The sequence below is a fragment of the Sitophilus oryzae genome, unplaced genomic scaffold (genome assembly GCF_002938485.1).
Source record: "Sitophilus oryzae breed Bouriz unplaced genomic scaffold, Soryzae_2.0 scaffold_1500_pilon_pilon, whole genome shotgun sequence".
Lineage (NCBI taxonomy): Eukaryota > Metazoa > Arthropoda > Insecta > Coleoptera > Curculionidae > Sitophilus > Sitophilus oryzae.
In genome coordinates this window covers 3,666,544-3,689,575 of record NW_022146171.1, presented here as the reverse complement: position 1 = coordinate 3,689,575, position 23,032 = coordinate 3,666,544, and the positions used below count along the sequence as shown (strand labels likewise).

The 23,032-nt window shown below is 33.2% G+C and overlaps 1 protein-coding gene across 2 annotated transcripts in view; it reads left to right on the top strand.

Annotated features, from left to right (window-relative positions):
- LOC115878162 (zinc finger CCCH domain-containing protein 18) overlaps positions 1 to 21,654 on the top strand; it is a 37,292-nt gene extending 15,638 nt beyond the window's left edge. For both annotated transcript variants that reach the window (XM_030894549.1, XM_030894550.1), the window contains 9 exons: positions 1,811 to 2,051; positions 6,868 to 7,301; positions 7,370 to 7,496; positions 8,428 to 8,707; positions 9,483 to 9,757; positions 10,244 to 10,379; positions 12,076 to 12,275; positions 17,680 to 17,922; positions 19,810 to 21,654. In XM_030894549.1, coding sequence (XP_030750409.1) covers positions 1,811 to 2,051; positions 6,868 to 7,301; positions 7,370 to 7,496; positions 8,428 to 8,707; positions 9,483 to 9,757; positions 10,244 to 10,379; positions 12,076 to 12,275; positions 17,680 to 17,922; positions 19,810 to 20,072 — 2,199 coding nt within the window. In that variant the 3' untranslated portion in view covers positions 20,073 to 21,654. The remainder of the gene's footprint in view (positions 1 to 1,810; positions 2,052 to 6,867; positions 7,302 to 7,369; positions 7,497 to 8,427; positions 8,708 to 9,482; positions 9,758 to 10,243; positions 10,380 to 12,075; positions 12,276 to 17,679; positions 17,923 to 19,809) is intronic.
- The last annotated feature ends 1,378 nt before the right edge of the window (positions 21,655 to 23,032 follow it).

The following is a 23,032-nucleotide window of genomic DNA, read 5'->3' as shown; positions in this document are numbered from 1 at the left end:
TATATAGTTTGCTAAAGAAATCATAAAAAAAGTGTTAAAAAATTTAACACTTTAAATTTGACGGAAAATTTTTCACTTGCGTTTTTTTATATCTTATATCTGAGTGTATTTTATCATGTTAGTAAGCATAACATAATTTTTTTTTTCAAAATAAGGTCTATGTTGAAATTGTGGTGAATAAAATATTTGAAAAGCGCCAAATCAGAAAAATGTACAGGGTGGTCCAAATTAATTGTAAAAATTAATGTGTCCTAAATTGCTTCGTTTAGTAGATACAGAGTGTAGAAGTTTGTTACACCAATACACCAAAAACTTGTGCACTGGATGCGCGTTTCGCTAACCGTATTAACATCATCAGCAGATAGTTAAAACTAAATTAACATTTATAAATTGAGCGTTTATATAGGCGCTGACCAAACGTGGTAAAACTAGCTAAACGAGTCAAAACCAACCAAGCGCGACAATTACCGAGACTAAAGCAATAGGAACAGAGAACTGGAAAGAATTGGACCATTATCTCTGTTCATATTATCTTCACATTTATTAATTTTGACTCTCATATGCATCTAATTGCCTGTCATTTCAGACTTATTTAATTAATTTTAAATTATTAATATCTATACAATGATTTAATCAACAATATGTTGAGCAAGGCAAGGGTCATCCGGTCTACCATATTTTATCTGAGCCATATGTTCTTTAAATCTAGTTAATAATGATTTTCTAGTTTGACCAACATATTTCTGATTACAATCATTTGATTACATAAAAGTACATAAATACGTAAAGTATTTTGGTGTATTGTAGTGAATTAGTGTTTTATTTTGCTAATAACTGTCTAGTTGACATGTTTATATTTTGTCAATGATGACTTATTAATTATTTCGATTCCAAGAGACCCTTTTTAGCCGACCATACCAACAGGTATGGTAGGCTATTAAGATCGACAAAAAAAAAGTTTTTTTAATTTCACTCAAAATGAGTTATTTGGGTCATAAATGACCTAAATACAAAATATTTTCATGGTGCCTGTCTCTCGTCTGTCCGTCTGTCAGTAACACGATAACTCAAAAACCGCTAAACCGATTTTAACCAAATTTGGCACAAAAATACTGTGGCACCCGAGAATCTGGCCATTAGTTTTTGGTGGGGGCGGAGGGTTGGTAAGGGGGTATGGGAGGGGGTTAAAAATTTAAAAAAATCGTAACTCTAAAATTACAGTAGCTAGCGAAACGCGGTTTTCAATTTAAGATTAGGAATAATATTTGCAACAACATTTGTAATAACATTAAAATCAGTCAAAGTCGCAGTTTTTAAGATAAAAAAAAAATTGGAAAAATTCCTTTACTTTGAAACTAAAAGAACTGCCTACCAACTTTTTATTAACATACTTTAGTATGGGCGGCTATACGTGCCTCCCGGCGCCAATTTTTACATTAAAAATCGGAAATGTATATCTTTTCTCTCAGTAGTGTAGGAGTTAAACTAATAATAAGTAGTAGTTAAACTAACATCTAAATTGAATTTCTCATGCAAAAAATACCCAGACACTAATGTTCATCCAAATATTGTATGAACCAAGCAAATAAAAATGAGAGTTCTACACCCTGTATGGAGATACAAAATGTATAGGAGGAAACAAAGCATTTTTGGACATAAATTTATACGAACTTTTTTACATATTTTTATCTAGAGAATATATTGCCGAAGTTTCCGAATACAATTCAGACCACCCTGTATATGAAGAACCACATTATTTTTTAAAATTGAATATATTTTTAATTGTTTATTTACATTATTATATCGTTAGGCCTCTGATAGTGAAGATAATCGTTCAGTAAAATCAGTGAGTTCAAAGAGTTCGCGTAGTAGCGTTGGATCGAAAAAATCAAGAAGGTCAAGTCGTTCGAGTTCCGGAGGTTCAAGAAGATCAAGGAGAAGATCCGGAAGTAGCAGCGATTCTGATTCGAGCGCCAGTAGCGTAGATTCGTCTTCGAGGAAAAATAAAGATATTAGAAATACCAACACGCAACCTGAAGATGTTTCAGACGGTTCGTTGCTAATACTATTTGAAGAGTCCAGGGGAAAAACATGATAAACGCCATTTTGCTGATTTTACAGGAGAGCACTGGACGGCTGGTAGTTATCAGGTTCTTGCCGTGTATTCTGTATTTTTACTAGGCATAAGATTTAACAACTTATTGCTCTGCAGAGTTTATACATTTTGTATGGACCAGTTAGATCTATAATATTGCAAAATCCTAAAATTGAGAAACTGGCGCTTATCAAGTTTTTTCCCTGGGGCCTTCATTTATTTTAAAATCTACTCTAAAAGATATTCTCAGCCTGAGGTCACGTTAGTGGGTAGCGCCTAAAAACTTTTCTACACGAAGCTAATAAAATTCTATAATCGATTATTGAATTGAGTTGTTTTTGTCACTATTAAAATCATACATTTAATTCTATGATTTATAAAATATCAACCTTTGAATAAAAAGATAAAAGGAGGGGCATATCAACAAATATGGGTGAAGCGCCTATATTTGTAAAATATTTCATGTAATAATTTTACATTACTCCAATGTAAAAATATTACATTACTCTTTTACAGACCAATTTTAATAAATTTGGTCTAATTTGAAAGTGCTTAATTCTCATAATTTGTATTACTTTTTGTCTCCATTATTGATAGCGATATCTGAATATTGCCATAAATAGGTACCTGTATTTACCATACAATTTGCCAAAAAAATGAGGTAAATTTAATTGTGTCACGTGAAACGTCAAACAGATCGAAAGATTAGAGAGACCGATAGATAAAGGAAATAAATTTAAATTGGAATGCTCGTTTTCCCGCTAAAACGTATAATTGTTTTGGGTCGCATACGTTGTATGCGATCTGGCTATAGCGGTTGCTAATGGTACGTATACATTGGTGGCTGCGCCGCGAACGCGCAGCGCGTGCGCCTAGCGTTGGTCGCGCGTTACTTTCATTGTTTTAACGAACATCCCGCGATCCATAGAAATCCCGCGAACATTAGTTTAGTCGTTAATCATGTCTCTATCGTCCGAGAAGAACTACGCAATTTTAATCATGAGTAGTTAGTTTGGTTTGGTTTGTGTTTAAAGAGTCGCAGTCTTTAAACACTCCATTAATAAACAATATTCAAGCAAAACAAAAAAAAGTGAATTTATTCAAAGAAAACACACATAGTCACTGATAAATGCGCGCGGTGTCTTCACCGGCCGTCCCAATTGAACAACGAACATAGAAAGCAGAGCGTCGAAAAACCGACTGGAGATGGTTCGCGGCGAGCTGTTTGAGCGCGCGCAAATTGAAAACACGTACTAATAGAGGCGAATTGGTGGGTTAGGTTGTGCCGCGCGTTCGCGGAGCTGCGCGCCTATGTATACGTACCATAGATCAACCGCAAACAAGAACAGAAAGAGTTTTCTCTTGTCAAAGTCAGAATCTTCAAAAATTATAAAATCTTTCAAAATTTAAACCGCCGCGCCGGCATCGAAAAAATACCGAAAAGTATTTAAAGCGTCCATTTTCAAAGTAATTATTGCTATCTTGTAAGTTTAATTTAGTTAAATTTTATTTACTTAAATCTCTGATAATTGTGAAAAAGTGGCATTTAAAAAACTTAAAAAGCTGTGTGAACTGTGAACTGCCAAAACCATCGTGGCATAACGTCAGTTTCCGTTCCATAGGTATTTCATACATGTTTACATTTCATATGCAAAACCCTGTGTTTTATTTATAAAATTAAAATAAGATAATGGCGAATAACGGAAGCCAACCGAAGAAAACTGGAAGCGGTAGAAATGGATGCCTATAGAAGAACCTTAGGAATTTCCCGAAGAGATAGAGTGCGAAACGAAGAAATCCGACAGAGAATAGGAATAGACCATAGACTTAAAATAAAATATAGACTGAGCATCTCATTCATAAATAGCTGGAACATGCGGTCAGACACTGTCTTGTTATTGTTGTGTTATTGTTTTAGGTTATAACGAGTGCGACACGAGCGATAGATAGGTTGTCTCTGTCGTAACGGTCGTTCCCTGACGACTCTGCCGAGAAACACAACACTGTCTTTCGTTTCTCAAGTACACCTGAACTCTCCGTATCATAGCCGGGTAATTTTTTATTTTAATGAAGCTATAATTAAATTAAAAATATATCGTATTTAAACTTTTTATATTTTATTAAGATTTAGGACAGGTTTTTAAATAAAAGTTTAGAAAAAACAATTTAGAGTCCAAAAGGATAAAAATAATAAAATACACGTTATAGAAGAAATTTTATAATCGAAATTAGGTAATTTTTGAAATTAATAATAAATTATTAATTTTAGTCAAACATTACAACCCTAATATTAATCAAAACAGGATCTATTCCACAGATATAATAGAATCGGCGACAGGGAGAGAAAAAAAAAATATGATTGTTGTAATTTTTTTTTTCTGGTTAAGTGATGTCTTATTATGTAAATTAGAGAAAACATAAATCTGTTCCATTAAAGCAAGGAAGGTGATAGGAAGTGGATAAAATAAAAACTACATTTATTTAACTCGGTACTGTCTTTATTATACCGGGTGCGTCTCAAAAGTGGCTCATCCCCCATAATTTTTTTATATTTTCAAATAAAAAAACAAGATTTAGTATGTTAGTATTTTCGCATATGGTTTAATTGTAATTGTAACACGCGGTTCATAACGACAATTTGACTCGAAATACCAAGTGTGTGGTATCAATATATTCATAAAAAAATGCTTTTTCCAAATATGCTAATGAGTCACCCTTGTTCCATTTGAAAAAATTGACATATGTATGATTAAAAATACGATTTGTACATCTTTTAACCGGCCTAGACAAGACACGAAACCTATTAGACGATCAAAACTATTTTCCAAGGCTCCTTGATTAAAACTTAGTGGATTGAAAAAACTGGATTGAAATTTAAAATAGGATATGTTTTTAAGCGACAATGTCAAAAGTTGACATATGATATGTCATTCTATTCAGAGTGTCATTTTTTATCGAATAAAGTAGCAATATACCGAGGGTGCCTTTAAAAATAAAAAGATGTAATCATTTCGGTAAAACAGGAAGAGACCAAAAACAATTGGATACGTCAATAAATCCTAATTTATGTCATATACCTACTAACATACAAATCTGTTTTTTTATCTGAAAAAATAAAAAAAGTTATAGGGTTGAGCCACTTTTGAGACGACCCGGTTTCATAATGTAATATCATTTTAAAATTCTTGTATGTTATTTTAGATTCTGAAGATAATTTTAGAATAAACCGGAATATATTTTTAATAAAAACATTATTAATTATTAACAGGGTTATAATTATGATTTTGTTACAATGTAAGTAAGTAAATAATGTAATGTAAAAGAAAAAATTCAGATTTTACATTTTACTAAAATATTATCTAAATAAGCGCCTTTCTACAACAACGCCACTGACTGCCAATGGGTAGAATTGAGAGTTGCCTACCGGTCAAAAGTCGTTTCAAGACTTAAATGGATTATTTAAGTCAAATTTCTTTTAAAATTTGGCACTGGCGAACCATATTTTATAGTTTTTGAACAGAAAAAGTCAATAAAATAAACACTTAAGGACTACAAGCTAAGAAAATGCGTTAATACAGCCGGGGAGATAGCGGCAACAAAGCTTTACCGCACACGTGCGACACGTACTACAAGGTAATAAATGAATTTAAATGAGGCTCCCTCGCCTCTAATCGGTGTTGTCATATTGTAAAGAACTTATCCTTATTAAACAGTATCCGACTTATAATTTAGTAGTATAAGGACTATTTAATACATCTATGGAATATTAAAACCTACTTTATTAAACTGTAGTATTAATATCTCAATATATGTGTATAACAAGAAAAAAAATATTGATAATATTAAAGACGTGACAACATGGGCTGGATGAGGAAGGCTCGGTCGACTGTACCCAGAAGTAAACATGTGTACAAAAAAGGTTGTTTGTCCGCGTTGAGATGTAAATAGTTTAGTCTATATTTTATTTTAAGTCTATGGAATAGACGGATCTTTGGCAACCGACATCGAACGCCAACAACTTGTGTGGTACGGACATGTTCAGAGGATGGATGACACCCGACTTCCAAAACAAATTATGCAATGGACACCCCAACACCGAAGAAAACATGGAAGACCTAAGAAGACTTGGAAGGAGGGTGTCACAAGAGCAATGAGTGCCAGAAATCTAAACGAGGGACAATGGAACGATCGGAAGACGTGGAAGTTAGGCATCGGACAACGTCGCAAGACGTTCTAGACCGATATAAATAAGATAATAATAAATTTTAATAAATAATATATTTGGGGACATATTTCCGGAAAAAGCCGGACCTCTCCGAAATTATCAAAAGCTTTGAGTCGCGACCGTTGCAAGAATAGCGCCAAATAGTATTTACATTGTCCTTATGGACACTTTCCAATCTAAACTTGTTTTATTTATCTATGGTCGATTTCCTCTCTAATGCAATTCCTCTCTAAATTATTAAATACATGAATAGTATTATACCACTTCCTTAATCTTTTTATTCAAAGATCAATAATGGATAAAACCACGAACTGCTTAAAACTACTAAAGCATTTTGAAAATTGACTTATTTTTACCGAACTATAGAGAAACCTCTTTAACAGCACTGTTCAATTCACATTAATACCTGAGGACTGATATTTGGCTACAGAAAATGGAAGAAATAAAATTGTTTCTAGTCTTTTACCCGCATTTACAGTGTTTGGAAATGTTGTTAAGCTCCACCCTTTGACTTAACGTAATGACTTATCTGTTATCAAAAATTTAGGCGATATGGAGTCAGACCATGAGAAGGACTGCAATAAAAAGTCCAAACCCGACCTCAACATTTCCCACGAAGATCTCTCAGACGTATCGGACTTGGAAGATTCCATGGGTGCCCATTCCGAAGAAGATAACGATATCAAACCTCAGTCTCGCAATAGCAAAGATGAAGGTAGGTTGTTACAGAACGGAGATGGAGATAAAAAAGATAGTTTCGAAAAATCTATGATGGAGAAGGTGCACAACAGTTCTCGAACTGAAGATGTCGAGGAACAATTGGATTTCGAAGCGGAGGATGGCGAGTGTGGCGAGATTGAAACCAAAGACGATGACAAAAGTAAAGATGAAAAGGAAGAAGGTGAGGAAGAGGATGGGAAAGATGAAGAAGATGACGGGGGTAAAGCGCAGAAAGAAGAAAAGGAACTGGAAGAGGGAGAGGTATGGGATTGAGCGAAAACTTAAGGCGGAAAGAGTCTATAAAATTAGTTTTTTATTGTTTTTTAAAGGTTACAGATGAAGATGACATGCGTCCGGAAGAAACAGAACCCAGGCCAGTATGCAGATTTTTTTCGAGAGGCGCCTGTACTTGGGGAGCGAGCTGCAGGTTTTTACATCCGGGAGTTACTGACAAAGGTACGTATACAGGCTGTTTCAAAAGCTTTGCAATAAAATCGAAAAAAAAATACTATTGAATTTTAAAAAATATGGTTATTTTTATTTTTTTTTAAATTGGACGAACTTCTACTGTTCTTAATGAACGGATTAATAGACATATTAGGATTCTAGATTAGGTAAAAGTAGTTGTGCATTATCAGAACATGTGATTGACACACAACACAATATTGATTTTAAAAATGCGAAAATTTTGGATACTAAATTTAATACTAACAAAAAACTTTTTCTTGAAATGGTAGAAATTTACATTAATGACAATTGTATGAACAAAAGAAAAGAATTTTAGAACTTAGTTAAGTTAAAAATATATTTCTTACTATTTTTTATTAAAAATAAAAACAATATTTAAAATTTACCGTTTTCGTTATTATTGTTATTTGTAACTTGTGATTAACCTTATATATTTTTAACATGTAATTTATTAATAAGTTATAGTTTGTTCATTCTCAATTTATTAATAATTTATTTTTTACTTATCTGTCAAAAAAAATTAGAAAGGTCTATAATTGTGAATGTTTAGGAAGTTTTTTAATATTTTTTAAATTCTTAATGCCTTTCTTCGATATGGAATGTGATGTATTTGTCTATTTTTCAAATTAAACTATTTACACGTAAGTTTATATAATATTATGTTATATTCAGTTGATTATTCTAATTTGTAACCTTGAAAAAGGAAATAAAATTTCCGAAAGCTTGGCGTATGTAAAACATACAATAATTTTTGCTTTCAGACCGCTAACCCCAAGAATTTTCTTCCAAGTTTTTTGTTACAATTGTTTGGTCAAGACTTCCTCTCAGTATAACTTATCGTATATTTAATAGTAATTATTTATTAAATAAGAGTTTAAGAATAATATTAGAATATTAGTAAGAATATGTCAAATTTCAGGTAACTATACAATGTTTGATATGGTAAGACCAATTCTACCTGGAGAATACGCCATGGGCCGAATGGTAGACGACAGAATGTATGGAAAAGTCGAGCAGCCGATGGTCGAATCGGCTTGGGAACGAGGTTTGAGGACAGCCAAAGAGATGTTGAAAAAGTCTATAAGAAGAAAGGAACAGGATATCGATTTTGAAGAGAAGAAAATGAATCTTAGCATCGCTCAAGAGGAATTCGACAAGGAGAATGGGTATTATGGAAGGATACCATCGCCAGAGCCAAGGTAATAACGAAGACTTTAATTTTATAATGTTCAAACATAATTAAATCAAGATACACATTAAGTTAAAAGTGTGAAAAATGTTTGTAAAACATTTCATTTTGTTTTGTATACAGTTGAGTGTAAAAAAAGATAAAAATAGTTTTTATTTTATTAGGAGCAAACATGATACTTTTTTGTGGCGAGGCTGTATGTTTGAAAGATTTAAAAATAATACCCGGTTATACCTATTATGGTTACACTCGTTGAATTTGTTACTTGATGTCAGTTTAATAATATATTTTCGTACCTTTCACAAAACATCCCTTTATAGAACTTTTTCTTTAATAGCTATAAAGGGGAGTAAAAGACTAACCGTGCGAAGAAGCACTAGAAGCGCCACCTGTCATCAAATAGTGTAAACATTGCGAAAATTTCGAGTCGCGCTTAACTTTTTATTAATTTTTATTCAATTTTCGTTGATAATCGAAAAAACCCGCCTCTCGTTGGCTTGGAAATGAACATCAAATGATAATCAGTAATTAAATTAAAAAAACCTTCAGATTAATACCATCGATTTCTCATCGTTTTGATTAATCTCACTGTTATGGAAATCTAATTTAAATGTCATAAAAAATTCATATTTACTTTTTGGTTTGTTTTAATACTAGCGATAGTTAATACATATTCGAAATTTTTAAATTTATTGTCAAAATCTATTGTACATAGATGTCCTATGGTGCCACAAAAATATATTCTTCCATTTTAAAAATTTCCTTTTTGTTGCTTATATTTTCAGATATGTCAGACATATACCAGACTACCCGGTCTCCCGCCCACCTATGGAGGAGTACTACGGCCGTAGACAGGTGGTGTACGAACAAGAATACGCTCCGCCCCCTAGGAGGGAGCACGTCAGACCCGCCTACCGAGAGATGCCGCCCCATAGGGCGCCCCCTCCGGAATATTACAAGTACGAAGAGGAACCGTCGTCGAGGGTACACGAAAGGCCGGAAGGACGGGGGGAGAGGGAACGGGACCGGGAACGAAGGAAACCGAAAAGAGAAGTCATAGGTAAGTTCCAAATTATCCATCGAGCAAACGATAGAGTGATAATGATTTTGGAGGAAATCAAATGCTAAATACTAGAGATGAGAAAAACTGTGATTCTCCAATCGCAACTGAAACTGCACTTGCGATTTTTAAATCGCAGCGACTGTAACCTGCGATTCCGATTTTAATATTTACCAAAATACGTTCCGAAATTATTAATTTCCAGTTGGTATGTTTGACCTTTATTAGTTTTCCAAAAAATTAATTTGAATTGAATTAAAATGACATATAACAGCAATCCTTGTCATATGTTCGTTTGCTGGTGATATAGACTTATCTAAAGTCTGTTCAACAAACAAGGGAATTTTTCGACAGGCGACATCCAAAAAAATTACAGAAAATACAATACACCTATGAATTAAAATTATAGGCAACATCTGTCACTGTCATGTACCCTCTCTTTGAACAGACTATATTTTATTATATGTCTTTTATTACATTTTGCAGTACAAAGAGGGCCAGAAGAAAACAGACCAAGCAGAGGCGACGAATGGCAGGATCCCTGGATGCGATCGAAATCGCCAGGCAGAAGAAAAGAACACAAAAGATCATACAGTTCTGGCTCCAGTTCATACTCTAGCAGGTAACATATACCATATGATTGAAAAATGGCTTCAATGTGGTTTGGAAATCACCATCTATATCATTCCCTATATACTATTAGATACATACAAAATGACAGTTGTCTTCATTTACAAGCCATCACTGACGCATTTCTTCGATGGTATTTTATAGGCTGTCCCATTTTCATGTGTTTTATGGGGTATCTAAAAAAATTCTAAAAAAAATGAGCAGATATATAAAAATGCGGTTTTCACATAACTGTGCTCCTTTTTTATGAGACTAAAGATGTTACACACATACATTTGTCCTAGGCTTCGTAGTCCTGATATACAGGGCGAAATTTAAAATGTTGCATTTTTCGACACCCTTCCTATCTTGGTTATATTCTAACTTAAACTAATCGAAAGGATAAAAACCGATGAATGAGTTTCGTAGAGTTTGTTTGACTTAAAATCCAGTGGCGTAACTAGTTTTTCGCTGAGGGCTGTTTTTTTTACCGGAAGTATGAATATTTTTTTGTCTCAAAATATGACTGAAATTTATGTTTTACTTTAAATGGTTCAACGACGTTGAAACACCGGCCTCCGATAGATCACCGAAGTTAAGCGATGTTAGACGATGAACAAGCATGGACGGGTAACTATCTGGAAACTCTATTGTGCTGTTGTTCCATGGCAACAGTGTAAAATTTATTGACACATACTGCATATTCGCGTCGGTCGGTTCGAGGTCGAATGAGATCGGATATCTCGTGAGCAAGAATCAATTTAGAAACTGCCAAGTCGGTAGGCCATTTTCCATGATATGGCCGAGGACCACGGTTCGGATTACGCCTAAACAAAATAGGCCCCGTCCAGATTAGCCACAGTAGCAAAAAAAGACGTTAAATTAAAATACTTTACATCAGTTATAAAATAACCGATCCCAAGGCGTTAAACGCTATATACGGGAGCTATTATTATCATTATATAAAATAACCGAGATACTAGGAGGAACTAAGAGGGCTAGGACAAATTTGTGTACAGGGTGGCTCGAATTCGACGCTCATCATTGGGATTTCGGAAACCGTAAGAGATACAGGATCGGTTAAATGGCGGCAAAGTTGCGCAATTTGATGCTCAATAAAATGCCCTTTTGCATTTTGAAAAATTCCGAATACTTCTGAATATATTCGAAAAAAAAACCGGAATTTTCAATTTTGTTTTCTATTGTTTCCTGGCTTTATTTGTTAAGATAACTTAAAATGAAAAACACATTTTCATGGCCACTTTTTCTGCTCTATAACTCTGTGTGATTAAATATTGACTCTGACGTTTCGGCTTCTGGCGACCATCATCAACTTAATTTTTTTAAATACGGACCTGATTTTTTTTTCAATTTAATTAAATCCTTTCATCACTCTTAAAACAGTATATATAGTCACTTTGATATTTGCCGACATTTTGTACAGAAAATTCCATCACCAGAATATTTTATACAAAAAAAAATAAAAATAAAAAAAAATGCAATATGGCATTTTATTGAGCATCAAATTGCGCAACTTTGCTTCCATTTAACCGATCCTGTATCTCTTACGGTTAAAGTAGCATAGCGATGTGGCAACCACATCTTTGTATCTACTCATAAACGAGAAATCTCATAAATCACACGAAAATTGGACATCCTGTACTGCTGCTTTGATGGCATTCTGTAATTCAATTATTTTTCTATATTAGTTCAACAAGATCTTCATCTCAAACAAGCAAAAGTTCGTACAGATCGAGATCGAGGTCGGCATACCGCACGGAGTCTTCGCGATCAAGAAAAGGTGGCAGACATGTGTCTCCTTCTATCATTGTGTCAGAGAGAAAGGCGGCCAATGAGAGAGCGGCTTTGATGAATCCGCCAGCTCCTAAAAGAAGAGTGCCATCGCCAGGTGAGACAAATATGATAGATTTTATTAGAAGATTTCTTAATAATGAATGTTTTTTTGACGAATAAATCGTGTTAATTTTTTACTTTTTTTTTCATTTGTGATGTTTTTTTTTCATTATTGTTTTATATTGTTTTGTCAATAATATACAATTGAAATATTTTGTAAATAAAAGTGATTATGGTGAATAAGTACATATTATATACAAATATTTTTTTTTAATATCTTTATTGTTACTTTGTCTATGATTATTAAACAGGCAAATTCTAATTAAATGAAGTTATTAATAAGTTTCCTGAATAAAAGCTAAAAAATGTAAAGTTCTAGATTTGACGTTTTTGATATGCACGTCAACTGTTATTGATTTCTCTCTAATTTATTGATATTATACAGGGTGATCCGAACTGTATTCCGGAAACTTCGGCAGCATATTCTGCATATAAAAATAAGTAAAAAAGATTTTATAAATGTATGTCCTAAAATGCTTAGTTTCTGAGATACAGGGTGTAGAAGTTTCATTTTTATTTCGATTATTACCAAATAATATCTGAAGTAACGTCAATATTTGGATGAAAATTGATGTCTGGGAGTTTTTTGACATGAGAAATTTGATTTTGATGTCAATATGACTTCTACTTGTAGAGGGCGCCACCTACATGTGTTTTAACTGTTTTGAAGAGTAATAACTTTTCGTCCGTACCTGTATAAAACTACTGTATGAAAAAAAACATACATTGCCGTAACTTTTTACGTAAAAAACGTCTATTGGTAAAAATCGCTGCGAGCAAGCGTTCTCAAGATATATAGAATAGAAATATTCAATACATGTCATTATTGACAAAAAAATAAACACGTTGAGCTGATAGTTATTTGACTGAAATAATAAATTTGGAAATTTTTTATTTTTTTTTTAAATTAATCATAATATTTTCTGCGAAAAAATGATGATAAAACAGTTTCTGTTGAACTTTTGGCACAAAAACATTTCAAATTTATGATTTCAGTCTAATAACTGTTAGTCATCATGTTTAATTTATGTCAATGATGATAGGTCTTGATAATTTCGATTCCAAATATCTCGGGAACCAATACTTATAGCGATTTTTACCAAGAGACATTTTTTATGTAAAAAGCGTCTTAAATTTATATTTTTTTACTAACTAATTTTATACAGGTACGGACGAAAAGTTATTACTCTTCAAACCAGTTAAAAAATATGTAGGTGGCGCCCTCTACCAGTAGGAGTCATATTGACACCAAAATCAAATTTCTCATATCAAAAAACTCCCAGATACCAATTTTCATCCAAATATTTACATTACTTCAGAAATTATTTGGAAAAAATCGAAATAAAAATGAAACTTCTACCACAAAATATACACCATACAGAAGCGACAAAGAGATTTGCTTCAAAATTTTTAGGAGGGGGTAATGCTGGTTAACTGTCAAACGTGACGTCAAAGAATTATACACCAAAAAAAATTCACGACCGCAGGTATAATTATTTCTAGATATTATGCATAAAAGACTAAAAAATATATTTCATAATTATTTATTTATTTTTAATTCTAAATAAAAATACTGATTTAAATCCCTCTAGCTTTTAAAAATTAAATAAACCTGCTTTTCATCATTTTCTATTAAAATCTAACAATTTTCTTTCAGTGTGAAATGCTGTTCAAGGCGCACGGATGTCAAACGTGACGTCACGCAATTAGTTCCCATTTGACCAATGCTATTCAAAGCTCTTTGTCGCTTCTGTATGGTGTATATTCTGTGCTTCTACACCCTGTATCTCCGAAACCAAGCATTTTAGGACATAATTTATACGAACTTTTTTACCTATTTTTATCTGCAGAATATGCTGTCGAAGTTTCCGGAATACAGTTCGGACCGCCCTGTATAGTTGGTTTTGATATCGATTGTTTTGAATTTGTTTCGTACCTATTCAATTTACTAATTCTAAAACAGATTTAGTAATATAAAACTGACTGGAAAAGTTATGTGGGAAGAAGTATATTCCATTAATAATTTTGCGTACTCCTTGTATCCGCAGATTTGTTCATTTGTGTGTGTTTAGTCAGCCACGTAATCAAGAAATATTTTTTTTGCATAATTAACGCAGCTTTCCCTCAAGTTTTACGGTATTTACGGTGGAAAGGTAATTTATTTTCTCATCACCATGTCACACGGTGTGATTTTTACTCAAAAACGTCAACTTAATTATTTTTCGCACAGTAGGCTTTTGGAAGAAAATATTTGTTTCTGTTGTGTCATATTGTACTATTGAATCTGCGGAGATATGGAATTGAATCTTCTAACAATATAAAAAATATAGATCTTCATACCGTTCCTCCAATAATGCCTTATGTTCAATTTGTTGATCTAATTCTAGATCTTCTTTAGAATGTACTTTCTGAAAAGGGCGTTATAGTAGGCATTAAATATTTACTAGCATAGTTATAGCGTTTAGAAAGATCACCTATCGCTATCGAGAACATTTAAGAGTTATAGAATGGTAGAAGAGTTAGGAAATGAAATATTATTTCATTGCCTACCATGACGGCCTTTCGTTTGATTACTCGTTATTTACAATGCGATGTAGTTTCAGTTCCATATCCTGACTTGTGATTTTTAATTCACTCTTAATAGCGTTTTCTACTGGTAGAACTAGCAAAAAGAAAAAGAGTTAGTTTAATAGTATGTCTAAAGTTGTTTCGTTTTTATGAACCTAGCCTATATGAGAAAGTACAGATAAAAACATGCATAAAGGAAAATTTTCTGACTTCTAAGTTTCAACAAATATAAAATACAATAGGCCAAAGAATCAAAATTGATATAATAAAAATTAGTTCTCTGCGAAACACATTTTTATCCACTACCTAGCGGGGATGTGTGAATAAAAAACCTTAACGTAGAAAACTAGTTTTTTGTGTGTAAAAATCTATTTTTATGAGGTAGTTTTTTGTGCTTATAAAAACGTAAAACCCCATAAAAAAACTACGTCTATAGATAAGTAAAGCTTCTCTACAAACGATGTTAACTGTTATTGGCCTTTGTAAAAAAGAATATTTTTATTTATTTCATCATGTTGGTCATTTATTGATAATATATATTTTAATATTTTGTGTAGTAATCAACATTTCGACCGAAACAATAGAAAATGTATGTTGAGAAGGAAGATAAATGCATTTCGTTTTATTAGTTTTTTTACATTTTGATAATTTTTAAGATTTTTTACGTGATTTTCCGCCAAAACGTAAAAAACTTCAAGAGGCGTGTACTCATCCCTGCTGCCTATTACTGTCCTCCATTCACGCAGTTGTGCAGCTCTGAACTGTTCAAGAACGCGATACTCTCACTTAGCGAATGCAATCCCGCACCAAAATATCAATCCCGCAAACCCGCGGGATTAAAGCAATCAATCCCGCGGATCCGCAAAATAGCGGGACTGTAAACAATAGTCATACATTGGGTCCTAAATGGTACAAAGGGCATTGTACATTTTGCATAGGCCCACAATATATTGTGGGCCTATGCAATATATTGATATAGCGTGTATCTTAAACTAGCTGTACAGAAATTTGGACACAGATGTATACAGGGTGTTTAAAAATATATTTAATATTAAATAAACTTAAATTTTATTATAATTTATCTACTTATTTTATAAATAAAAATATCATTCAGATTGAAGTTTTTTTTTAACTTGTGTTAGTTATCTGCTTTTAGATACACTCTATATCTATATCTATATCAATAATTGTTTGGCATATGCACAATGTACAAAGCTTTTTGTACCATTTAGGGCCATACGTATGACTAAAATGCATATTTTTCGAAAAAACGTCGTATTTTCCTTAAAACAAAAAAAAAATAAAAAACCGATCAAATTGTTTTTTCTAATTTCAATACAGATTCGTCGTACTTGGTAAAAATTTCGATTTTTTAAAAATTGTAAATTTGCGGTAAAAAAGATTCTTGATCAAATTTTCACTCTTATAAAACACCCTATATACGAGAATTCGTTAAATATATTTTCGAAAACCACATCAGTATCTTAATCACAATAGATTCATCTAAAATCTGGTCCAAACCGCATCCCAAAATCATTTTTGGTTCAAGAGATATTCAACTTTAAATTTACCCTAAAATTTTGCTTGTCCCAATAAGTATGTCCGGCAATTTATTTGACGAAATTGTCCACAAGTACTAGTTAAACGCTTTTCTTCACTTACGCATATATGCCAGAAAGAAATCTAACAACTAGCCTGTTTGTTTCACTTATTTTTAATGGCCAAGCCGTAAGGGGAATCACCCGGGTTCCGAGCGTCGACGCATCGGCCCGGAACGAAGCGGTTTGATCTTAATCGAGATCGATTCGGTTACCCAGTAGTAATGTGTTGATCCCGCGGATCCCGCACGGTAAATCCCGCAACTTTGATCCCGCGGAATCTCAGAGGGATCCCGCATTTGGATTGCATTCCCTACTCTCACTCCATTCAATTGAGTCATAAATTTCAGAACTGTTCCGCGCCATATGGAGGCACCAGGCTATCGCGCACAGCTCCTTTCAGAACCGTTCTTGAGTAGCCCAGGGCGTAAAGTTCTGGAACTTGAAATTCGCGAATGGAGGACAGCATATGTATATTTCCTTTGAGCTATCGTGAAAATACTACGATGTTAAATGTCGAAACGAAGGAGACTCTCGCGGTTCTTACTATAAATCTAAAGAAAACGGGCTTATCTAAACCATTTATAACTGAACAACGATTTGACAGATTTTAATGATCTTTGATAGCAGAATAACGGAAAAATTTGCGAAAAAAAAACTACAGGAATTTAATTTAAAAAAAATATATATGTATATTTGAAAATCTGCTATTGACAGCTCATGTCACGTACACTTGTACGAATTGATGTCCACCGTAAATCAGTGACCATACTAGGTATAGCATATTCCAACTTAGAGATATTAAAATATATAGAAACTACTTGAATCGAAATGCAAACAAAAATATAGAGAACAAATGACAACTGTCAAATCAATTGGTGTTAATCATTCCCGCCATCCATGCTGTCGATCAGTCATCCATATCGCCAATATTGACAAAAAACGTCACTGTTTAAGCGGTACAAAGTTAACCGGGTCATATATAATTTTGAATAGATAATAGAATTTTATGGCCTGGCATTTTTTTATGATCGTACAGAAATATGCTACGTAAGACCGGTAGAATTCGCTATATTAGTCAATTTTGTTAATTAAAATATTTTAAAATGTAGTTTTTGTCGACAAATTTAAGAACCAATCTTCTAAGATGTGAGACAAAATCAGTCGATTTTTGTTCATGAAATATACAACTCTCCTCGTTCAAAAATTATCTTTTATTGACTTTTTTCGCAGGTATGATGCGCGTGAGTAGCGCTGCTAACCCTCCAGCTCCCCTAAGGGAAGATTTTGGCAGGGCCCGAAGCAAGCTAGCCGTGGCAGCCGCCATTGCAAGGGTCAAAAGCCGAACTAAGCGAATGTCAAAGTCCAGCTCGGGATCTAGCTCGGCAAGTTCTAGCGATTCGGATTCGAGCGATAGCAGCAGTTCATCCAGCAGGAGCAATTCTTCGTCTACAAGAGACGCCAGAAAAGCTACAGGTAGGTATTAAAGGAATACAAGAAATAAAAATTTTACCTACTTGGTATTTTTTCTACTCCATCCTTGGCAAGTTAAAGTTCTCCAAGGGTAGAAACATAGTGTTCACCATGCAACCAAAAACATAGTTTTACATTCTGGGATAAATTTATGCATCAAAACAAATCGAAGCCAATCAACTTGTTGCGCATCAAACGTATATTTGATGCCAATTAAACTCTTAGTTACGTAATCGAATTAGTTACGGGCGCGATTTTTAAATTCATTGTTGCCAACCATAGACATATTCGGCGTTGGGCTGACTAACTGGAATTTAAATTTCCCGCACTGGAGATTCAGGTGGTAGCTCTGCTGTAACTTAAAAAATGTCAAGTTGCCACATTTATTTATTTATTTCCTGACAATGGGCGCGTTCGGGGACGGTCAGCGGCTGAGTGGCTGAGTAAGCGGTTTCCCTAAACGGTCTCTTTTTACATGCAAAAACAGCCAGCCGCTGAGCAAAATATTCAGCGGTCGGTTAGCCGCTGTGTTACCTGAACGCGCACATTGTCATCATTTTTGAGATTTTTGTTTTGTATTACGAGTTTTTGGTTTAAATAAATTGTGTTGTGATACTTTAAGCTTAAAAACGTTTACTAGCAGATCTTGCCGTCGAACATTGTTCTTTTTAAAACCTCTTTTAGTGCGAATTGTACAAGATAGCTTAATAGCAATAAAAAAACTCCTCGCAACTTTATTAAAATATTTTGAACGGGAAAGCGGTAGTTAAAACGGTAAAGTGAGTTTTGTTGATGTAAATAATAACTGTTTATATATTTATAATTAATTTATTTTTGTTTTCTGAACTATTTTGATTAAAAGAAAATATGTAAAAGTGGGCAACACTGTGTCTGTCAAGCATAATCACGTGATTAAAAGTTTATTTGATATGAACTATATTATATAAGTATCGTCACACGGTGATGAAAACGGCGAGTAGCGCGGCGAGGTGAACTGCTGCACTATGTTTTTACACTTATAGATAAATCTCAGCTTTAAATATGATTCCAATCTTTGAATAAAAAGATTAAGGAAGGAGTATAATGCTACCCATGTTATTTTTGACGGTATTGTTTCAATTGAATTTCACTCGAAATTTTGCGTATATGTTGGGTTTTTCTGAGTTTATTTTATGTTATTTATTTTCGCAAATGGTTTTGTTCAGAGGTAGTAAATCTAGAAGGATATTTTGTCAGAACGTGGTCAGAACTTAAATTAGCAGTATCACTATTGCGAAATCACGAAAAAGACTGTGTAATATGTAGTTGTGCACTGCATAAGATTGCACACAGTAGATTTCGGTTAAAATCGGGATAAATAAGGCAATAACTCTTCACTGGTTACAAGTTACATGCAGTACCCAAATTAATCAATTATGAAATTAACTTAAAATTAACCAATAACACATTTTTTCTTGAATTTTCTCTTTATTTAGGAAGTTCTTTTTAAAAATAATTAAGATACCGTCAATTTGCTTATACGTTTCAGCCGCGTGTCGAATATTTTTGTTATTAAATAATTATCAATTATCATAACTATAATTTTTTATTTGAAATATATTAAAAAAAAGTAACATTGGCATTTATAGACAACATAAAACAAAACCAACAAATTATTGAGTCTACCCTACATTCTTTTTTTACACGTTTTAAATAAAATTAAAATGGCACTGATAAACCAGAGTTAAAGTCAGCTGTTATGATCCTTCCTTAATATTTTTATTCAAAAATTCTAATAGTACCATTAAAGATAGAACTTAATGAAAAATATTTATAGGTAAATAGGATTATTAGAATATACCTTACTCTAAAAACATCTACTCCTTGTTATCATAATGATATTATTTGCAGAAATCGTGAAAGCTATGGACGCCCTTAAGGGCGGCAACCTAGAGAAGACCAAAATAAAACTTAACCTCAAAAATCCGTCTGGTCTGCGGAAACCTGACTTAGCTGACGCGCGCAAACTGGACTCTCTGGCCAAGAAGAGGCCGGCCGCCTCCCCTCCACCTGGCGACCCCAAAGCCAAAAAGGCCACCTCCAGGAGGGAGGAGCTACTCAAACAGTTAAAGGCGGTGGAAGACGCCATCGCCAAAAAACGATCCAAAGTTTAACTGTCGCTTATGGCATATTTGACAGGAGAAATTACGTTTTTATTGTTGGGTTTATACATGTGCCAAAAAGTTTGCTAGAAAAAATTATCGACATATAAAGGCGGATTTTTGTGCATCCGTCATCCGTTGATGTGATCATCCGACGACGGTCTGATTTTTTATATTGTTTTGGTGTCAGTTTTTATCCTAAAATACACCTGTCCGTCAACGGAGAAAGTTCAAATAAATTTAACTTTTCGTATGACAAGGGATGTTTTGACAACTCTAATCTAACCTTACCTTTTTTGGTGACAAATTCTGGGCATTTATCGCTTTCAGGAAGTTGATATTCTCTTTCCAGTTTATATATAATTTTACATTTTAAAAAGAGTGGTAGAAAATTAATAATGACTGATACTAAAATTCGCGTAAAACGTTATGGAAATAAGAAAGCTTGTATTGCTTGTTATCATTGGCAAATATTTTTGACCAATCATACAAGACCGATATGTATTATTCAATAAACGGAGGGGAAGAAACTACGGAATTTTCTAACCAATCAAAGTTTTTAAATTCAACCAATAAAATTAATATCGTATCGTCGAATATCGGACACATGAAGATCCGCCTTAACTCTATAATAAAAAATGTACTTGTTGCGAACTTTTTGCGGCCACTGTATATAGTTGTGTCCAGGCAAATTATTATGAATTAACCTTTATTACATAGGTGTATCGAAGTTTTCTATTTGCCTGAATCCCAAGAAATTAAATTAAAAATAAAATTCGATTTTTTTGTAATTTTTAGAAACTGACAAGTCAAGACTTAGTTTTTTAATATCGACTAAGATAATTGGGTCAGAATCTAAATTGAATTGATTTTGAATTTTATGCTATATAAGGGTATAATAAGTTTTAAAAGTTGATAAAAATGTAAATTAAAAAAACTGAAGCTTTTTTTAGTGTTCTTCATTAAGAATTTTCTTATTAATTTCAATATATTTACTATGGTAGTAGTTTTTAAGTTAGTATGTAGTTGATTTTACTTTAAGATTGTAAATTGTGATACAGCATTTCAGTTATGAAATGGATGTCATTATAATCTCAAAAAATAATTTATAAAAAATGAAGGGTTTAGGGGATAACACGATAAGCGCTATTTTACTAATTTTACAAGAGATCCCTGGACGGCTTGTGGTTATCAGGTTATTTCCCTGTATGTATATTTTTAATAGGCATAAATTAAAATATCACAGGATTTAACAGCTTATTGCCCTGCAGAGTTTATACCTTTTTTTAAAACCCTAAAATTAAGAAATTGGCGCATAATATCATGTTTTCCCCTGGACCCTTGAAATATGATTTTATTCAAGCTAGGGCACACATGTCTGCTAAATATTTATTTTGTATCAAGTCTGTCCAACGAATCAGGGAAGATTTCAACAGACTACATTCAAAAAATGGCAGAAAATACAATTTACCTGCGAATTACAATGACAGACATAACTGCCACTGTCAGGGATCCTCTTGTTAGACAGACTATGTTTAATCTTACAATATTTGAAAAATATTATCTTATATTATGTAATAAAAAAAGGAAAAAATACAGCCAGCAATATTACTGAGGTAAAAAAACTTTTGAACTAAGCAACTATAGTTTTTCTTACGTAACTTTTCCACGTTTGGTCTTTTGACATCGTGAACGTTACCTTAGAAAAGACAATCTAAGGTTACTCGACGCTGTTTTTTCGATAATACAGTATTTTTGCCACAATAACCAAAAAGATGTGTCATACAATGATATATTGTAAAATTATTTTGTAGTGATTTTTTGAAGAAGATAACCATATAGGCTAGGTGCATTCTCCGCCGGTGCTGACGCCCTCGGAGAATATAGTAAACAACCGGCATATACAAATACACGGATTTAAATAGCGAGCATACGAAAAATTTATTATATAATTTTTCTAAAAGTGTTAGGAAGTATAATTTATGAAAATTCTAAAATTAAAAATTAAAAGTAAATATTTTGATATCTTCAGAGGGTCTAACTTGTATTATAATTTATTATTCAAGCTAAAAAAACTTTTTAGATGAGTTCAACTATGGTAGCGAGCATAGTTTTACGCACCGGTTTTGCTAATGAGAGTCATAACTAGTGATGGGATAATTCGAGCGAAAAATCGCTCGAGTACTCGATTATTGAAATAACCGACTTCGCTTGATTATGAACGAGCGATGCAAGTGACGAGTACCAATCGACGAACGCAAGCGATCCTAGAATGAAATAAATTGAAATCTGATTTTAATGTGACATACTTGATAAAAAGCCGAGCGAATTTTCTACATACATTGCAGGTAGCTAATTTATACGAGGCGCGACGCCGTATGTATATTTATCCGTTGCGTATCTGAGGGACAAAATTTTACGACCTACATCGACAATGCTTTGAAATAAACTAAATCAAGGGAATCGCTCGCCGCTTGCTACTTGCCATTCATCACCGAAAGAATATGTGCCCTGCGCACGCAGCTTACTGCTTGGCGCTTGGCGTTAACGAGTACTTACAATAAGCGACGGGTGTAAAACCGTATTTTTAAATACGAGTGATATTTTGCTCGAGCGATTACTCGGTTATTGCAATTGCTTGAAACTCGAGTACTCAATTATTGAAATTAATCGGTTTTTCCCATCACTAATCATAACTGCGGCTGTTTCGGCTATGACGAAATTTTTTAAAGGTATATAATTATAATTTTAGAAAAAATTCATAAAACATTTAAGTATTAGTTGATTAAAAAAAGGGCACCATTAATATTGCAAATTATATTTTATCCCCCCATAGTATATGCTTGTTTAATTTTTTGATTATGTAATGAGCACTTTATTTACTCATTTATTTTGTCATACTGCTTGAATCCATTTTTTGCTTTTGATGAAATAGATGTGAGGTGAGAAAACAATGTGTAAAGCTATAAAAT